General features: G+C 51.1%; 2 protein-coding genes across 2 annotated transcripts in view; both read left to right on the top strand.

Moving 5' to 3' along the window:
- The first annotated feature begins 4,731 nt into the window (after positions 1-4,731).
- On the top strand, positions 4,732-6,078 carry LOC101663059 (interferon-induced transmembrane protein 1-like). Its single transcript, XM_004717160.3, has 2 exons — positions 4,732-5,073; positions 5,744-6,078. The coding sequence occupies exons 1-2, from the start codon at positions 4,885-4,887 to the stop codon at positions 5,930-5,932; spliced, it is 378 nt and encodes a 125-aa protein (XP_004717217.1). The 5' UTR covers positions 4,732-4,884; the 3' UTR covers positions 5,933-6,078.
- Positions 6,079-6,096: 18 nt separating this feature from the next.
- IFITM5 (interferon induced transmembrane protein 5) overlaps positions 6,097-6,394 on the top strand; it is a 4,382-nt gene continuing 4,084 nt past the window's right edge. The window contains 1 exon segment of the mRNA XM_004718170.1: positions 6,097-6,199. Coding sequence (XP_004718227.1) covers positions 6,097-6,199 — 103 coding nt within the window.

Here is a 6,394-nt window from a genome sequence, read left to right as displayed (position 1 = left end):
CAGGGCGGATGATCCCTTCAGGACCAGTGGAGTGAGTGGCGATACTGGGAGGATAGAGGGAGAGTGGGTTGGAAAGAGGGAACTGAATACAAGGAACTATATGTGACCTCCTCCCTGGGGGACAGACAACAGAAAGGTGGGTGAAGGGAGACATCAGACAGGGCAAGATATGACAAATAATAATTTATAAATTATCAAGGGCTCATGAGGGAGGGGGAAGAGGGGAGGGAGGGGAAAAATGAGGACCTGATGCCGGGGGCTTAAGTGGAGAGGAACTGTTTTGAGAATGGCAATGAATGTACAAATGTGCTTTACACAATTGATGTATGGATGGATTGTGATAAGAGTCATATGACCCCCTAATAAAACGATTAAAAAAACTAAACAAAACATCCTGGTTAATAAAATAAGAATAGTAAGATCCTCTTACCCTATCCAAAGGAGCACTGTTATTCATTACAACGCACTGATCCTGGGAACACCAGAATACATTCTAAAATCAGTCACTAGTGGGACTTTCCAAGATGGGAGGGGAAGGAGGCAGGTCATTCAGCAGTCACCAAAATGGCACCATTTTGGTCAGTTTGCCTCAAATGTACTGCACTGCAGCAAACTGTCTTTATATTATCATCAGTATGATTAATTTTGTGTAAATGATATTGCTTGATGTTGTGTGCATTCCTTTTTTATTACATTTTGATCCGATGTTTGATCAATTTCAAACTGCTGAAGTGTGTGAAACAGAACTGGGAAGATAGTGTGTACAGGCAAACTCTCAATATTCCTGCATTAAGGAGTCTGGGAAGCCAGGGCTCCCTCTGAGCGAACCTTGTCTATGGGTTGGAGATAAATCCCACTCACGTTCTCCTAAAATAAAAGTTATTCCCCTCATTGTTGCCCCATAATAACACCAAACTTAAGGTGCTGTTTACAAACACATGGTCACTCTTGAAGGTCAACTGCTTGAAGGCTATCTGCCTAAAGGTTGGCTGCCATGCAAGACAATCAGACCCTATTGTCTGCCCCCCCCCAAGCACTCCTGATAAGGATAATGGGTTGTTCCCCTGGAGAAGAGCTCAAAGACATTTCAGGTCAAGCCAGCTCAGAAACAATCAAGGTTAGGCTGCCATCCTGACTCTGGAACCTGCCCATCTTGATATGTAGGTGCCTTCCTATTGCATGTACACCTCTAGTGTGACCCCCTACTATCGCATGTATGCCTCTTGTACAACCCCTTCCTGCTACCTATGCCTTTACTGTGGCTTGCTTGCCCAAGACAGTCTCATTCTGGTTCCAGTCATCATGGAAGATGATCTCTTGCATGCTCATTCTTGTCTGATTTCTCTTTAATTTACCCCTCGATTACAAAACTGCCCCTTGGACCCATTCGGTTGTGGGGAGGCTGGTCCCCGACACTGAAGTTGGTTTATAAAAAAACAACAACAACTGAATTTTTCATCTCTGGTGTTTCCGGCTGCTGTGTGAATTTGAATAATGGTTGTATTGACTGGTCTTCCTTGTGGGCATATGGGTATTATCCGTCTCTGACAGTGTTTTAATCCAGGGCATCTCTTGGGCTGTTCCAACGGGATCCTGTTCCTTTTCGATACAAGTTAGAATTGAATTGAATTGTCTTTCCCATTCAAGTGTGAGTATCTCTGAAACTTCAAATCTCATCATTGATTAATTTTTACCTAATCACTTTCTTCTTTGCATTTTAATTTCACTTATGCACATCTTGCTTATATTCAGTTTGCATGGAGCTCTAAATTTCATAATGTTTTTCTTGATTTTTCAATCAACAGCTGGATGTGTAGAAATATATTGTTATGGGAACCGATTATAAGGATCTAAATATAACCCCTTCCTTGGGGGACAGACAACAGAAAAGTGGGCGAAGGGAGACGTCGGACAGTGTAAGACATGACAAAATAATAATAACTTATACATTATCAAGGATTCATGAATGAGGGGGCTGTGAGGAAGGAGGGGAAAAAATGAGGAGCTGATACAAAAAAATGTTTTGAGAATGATGATGGCAACAAGTGTACAAATGTGCTTGACACAGTGGATGGATGTATGGATCGTGATAAGCGTTGTATGAGCCCCCAATAAAATGATTTAAAAATGTATGTATATATATTGTTATATATGGTTATCTTTCATCATAGATTTCTATAGAAGTACCACTCCTATCATAGAACATCCCATGATTGATTCAGATAATTTAAAATTTAGATTTACCAACTAGCAAATATGCCCTTATAAGCATTCTATAAGCATCGAAAATATATCATAAATTTATATTATTAGCACACCCAACAAAATTTGGTATATTTGCCACAAAATTCACCGTTGGCTAATGTATTAGTCTGGATTGCTTAGAGAAACAAATTCATAGACACCATATGTGTATAAGAAAGAGTTTTATCTAAAAGAGTAATTATATATTGAGAAAATATCCCATCCCAGTCTAGATCAAGTCCATAAGTCTGATATTAGCCCATACCATCCCAATACCAGTCTATAAATTCCTCTTTAGACTCATACAACACATGCAATGACACCAGTGCTGGAAGATCACAGGCCAGTGGGTGGAAAGTCTCGTGGATCCAGTGGTGGATGCCTCTCAGTGCTGGCGTGGGTCTCCACGTGGCTCCTCTAGCTCCAGGGCTCTGGCTCCATCAGCGTGGCTCCACGTGGCTTGTCCACAGGAATGTGAAGCAGAGAGAGTGTGTGTCGCGCCTCCAGGGAGGAAGACAGGAGTTCCCAGAATCCTCAGGAGAAGTCCATGCCCACACAGAGGCCTCATTGGACCTGATTGACAGGCCAGACTCCACCCCTTCCTCTAGTTGACAGGGCATTATGAAACTGCCACAGATAAAATCAAGCAGGTCAATCACATCATTGTTTTGTTCAAATATCCTGCTTCTTACCAATTCTAAAAATGTCTTTATTCTATGAGGTTGGTTTTATCAGCTTCTAAAAGATTTGTGTTAAATTCCTGCACTCTGATCGCTGCTTTGCCCATTTCTGATTCAGTTCCTTTTCTGCGTCTGCGCCTTGAAACTGTAGTCTTGTTCGCATTTAATGTAGCTACTGCTATAAATAGCAGATTCCTCCCGTTCTTCTAAGATGTTTGCCCTGCTGTTACACCTTCATCCTGTATCTCTTAAACTAGCTATTGTGCAATAATGTTGCCTCACCCACAAGCCCTGGTAACACAGAGAAACAGACACACACTGCGCTGGGGTTGCCCAGGAATGCTCCTCCTGAGGCTCCAGTGGGCGACAAGCGGGTAGCAAGGGCAAGCCCAAGCCCAGGAGGAGACTCGGATGGGCTGCCCACTCTGGAGGTGCAGCTTCCAGGCTCTCCCAGTGTCCCCTTGGATTGGCTGTGAGGCCAATGAGTAGGAGCAGAAAAACAGGGAATCAACAACTGCAGAGCACCAAGACTTCGTTCTCCCTGCAGGGTCTGTCCCTGGCTCTCTCTGATCGCACCCATGACGGGTGGGTGAGCAGCAAGTTCTCTTGCTCAGCACCCTGCTCTGCTCACACCAACCCCAGTCAGGATCCCAAGCTCCCAGAGGCCCCTTCGCCAGGAACCTTCTGACTCAGAGTGGTTCAGAAGGAGCCCCGAGGCCACAAAAGGCGCTTCAACCAGGAGAATTTAATACTAGGCATTGGCTGCACAGCTGAGACCAATAACACAGAGGGGGAAGCTGAGGTTCCATGGGGACTGTAACTGCAGAGAGCAGCTGGCACCCCTGAGAGGGGACCCAGGAGGAGACAAAAGTGGAGAGACCCTGGAAGTTGGGGGAGGCTCTAGGTCAGAGTCCCAGACCTGTATGGGTACAGGGGCACCTTGAGGCTGGTCTGAGAGCCGTGACTCACCTGTGCCTCTAGGTGGAGCTTCATAGGTCCCCACAGTACCCCCTGCCCTCACTCTTCTATGTAGCTAAGGGCTCAGACAGCAGGGGAACAACCTGACCCTGTTGGTGGCTAGGTGCGGCTGACCTGGCTCCTGGCTGATACACCTTCCTCAGGTTCACAGGACACACCACCACACACCTGTGCTCCCCCTGGTCTGCCCTCCCCCTCCCCACAGCTCCTCCTGGGAACGTGAGCGGGCTGGAGGCCCTTGCGGGGAAGCCAGCCTTGGTCATATGAGTCTGACTTGGAGCCGGGAGACACATTAAGTTAGGACACCCGAGAGCCCACCTGAAGCATGGCCTCTGGCCCCAGGGAAGGGCAATGGGTTTAAGCAGAAGAGACCTGAGCCAGGTGACTGCAGGCTTGGGAGGTCAGCCTAATCCACTTCCCTTTGTCCCCCAGCTTCTGCAGTGCTCTCAGTCCCTGGACAGGGGCTCTGGCAGGCCCACCCCCTCCAGGTGCCCTGGGGAGGTGGGCCCTAGAGAGACGTGGACCCCAGGGGGAGATGGGGTCCCTGGCCTAGGGCTGACCTCTCTCTAGGGGCTCAGTGTCTTTCAGGGTCCAGCTGCCTCTGGCATCCATTTGCAGAGGGCTGCAGAAGATGAGACGTGAACTAGGGTGACCTCCAGTCCAACAACATGTTCCCAGGGTCCACTCACAGTTAAACAGGCATCTGGAGACAGTTGGGCAACTTCCTAACCCAGGATCCAGGCCTGCCCCCAGCCCTCAGCCCCTCCTCTCACCCTCCCTGGGAGTAATTTTAGCCTCAGGAATTTGTTCAGTTCCTGGTCAACTTGCCAATGTACAAAACAGAAACTTTGGAAAGCTACTAACGAGTCTGGAAAGGAAGGGCGCTGGGAGCTATAGTGCAGCATCTGGGCCTCCTTAACCACTGGCTTCGGGGTCCCAAGGCTTCTCCACACACACAGGAGCCAGCTCCCTAACCCAGAAGATGGTCAAGGAGGAGCACGAGGTGGCTGTGCTGGGGCCCCCCTACAATGCCGCCCCCATGCAGTCCACCGTGATCAACATCCGCAGCAGCGACACCTCCGTGCCTGACCACGTCGTCTGGTCCCTCTTCAACACGCTCTTCCTCAACTGGTGCTGCCTGGGCTTCGTGGCCTATGCCTACTCCGTGAAGGTGCGTGCGCAGACACGGGCTTGGCTTCTCCACTGGGGACCCAGCGTGTCCTCACAGTGCCCTGGGCGCAGGTGGCAGGGGCAAGCAACAGACTGTGTGCGCCCTGCGTGTGTCCCGTGTGTAGATGCCCTGTGTGTGACTGTGTGTGTGTGCATCCGTGTGTGTGGGCATTCTGCAGACTACTGTGCTGCCTGTCTGGCTCCTGTCTGCGTGGGTCTTGGGAAGGGCCCCTCAGCTCCTGTCTGTGGTCACCTGCCGGCCTGAGGTTGGCCAAGCTTAGTCTCTTCCCCAAGGCATTTTCCCTCCCTCCCAACCTGAGAGAGACATTGGGGCAGGTGCTCACCTGGTTTAACACCCAGTGCTCTCACTCGGGGACCTGGGGGTGGGGGGCGGTGGCAGGGCAGCACTAGGACCTCAGCAGAGGGAGACAAGCCCATAGCTCCAGGCTGGCGCTGAGGGGCTAGGAGAAGGCCCCACCCCAGCAGAAAGAGGGGTAGAACTGTCCTGCTGGGGCGCCAGGGCTCAGTGGGGGTCCCCATGGAGGGGAAAGCCTGGGGGAGGCTGCACTGAGGGCAGAGGACCTGGGGGGTGGGGAACCTGGGTCCCCCCCATCAGCTCCAGGCTCCCAGCAGGCCCCTCCCAGGTAACCTCCACATCTTGTCTCCCCCAGTCCAGGGACCGGAAGATGGTGGGCGACATGATTGGGGCCCAGAGCTACGCGTCCACCGCCAAGTGCCTGAACATCTGTGCCCTGGTCATCGGTCTCTTGCTGACCATCGGGCTCATCGTTCTTCTCGCCACAGGCACAGTGATCAGCATACACGCCCTGTCACAGATGATGAGACGTAATGGCTACTAGTTGCTGCGTGATGCTGTGTCCTGAGCCCTTAGCCCTGCCTTGCTTGACGACCTGACCCCTGGCCTGCCTGCTGCAGCTCCTGTCCACAGCCCGTTTGCGCACGTATCTCCATCTCAGCAAGCTCAATAAAGCGCCCCGGTGTATAATGGTGCAGTGATATGGCCATGGAAGTGCTTCTGATCCGAGTCCCCAGCCCGGTGGTGAGCCTGGCTGCCCTCATCCTGCCCTGCTGCCAGGCTGGGCTGAGAGAGCAGGGCACACCCTCAGGTCTGGGTGGTGCTGGCCTTAGGCAGGGTTCAGCTGGACTGGGTCCTGTGGGAGCTGGGGGGTGGGTGGGTGTCCCTCCAACCCTGAGGTTGAGGTCTGATGTAGAGTAGGCTTCTTGGGAGTGGGCCTGGGTACAGAACCCCCTGACCCTAAGGCACACCCCTGATTCTCAGCTGGTGGTAGCCACCTGGACTC

Source organism: Echinops telfairi, unplaced genomic scaffold (genome assembly GCF_000313985.2).
Source record: "Echinops telfairi isolate 266 unplaced genomic scaffold, ASM31398v2 ScPeMD7_37;HRSCAF=141, whole genome shotgun sequence".
Taxonomy (NCBI): Eukaryota; Metazoa; Chordata; class Mammalia; order Afrosoricida; family Tenrecidae; genus Echinops; species Echinops telfairi.
The sequence above is the reverse complement of the archived record's forward strand: the minus strand, read 5'-3'. Positions and strand labels throughout refer to the sequence as shown.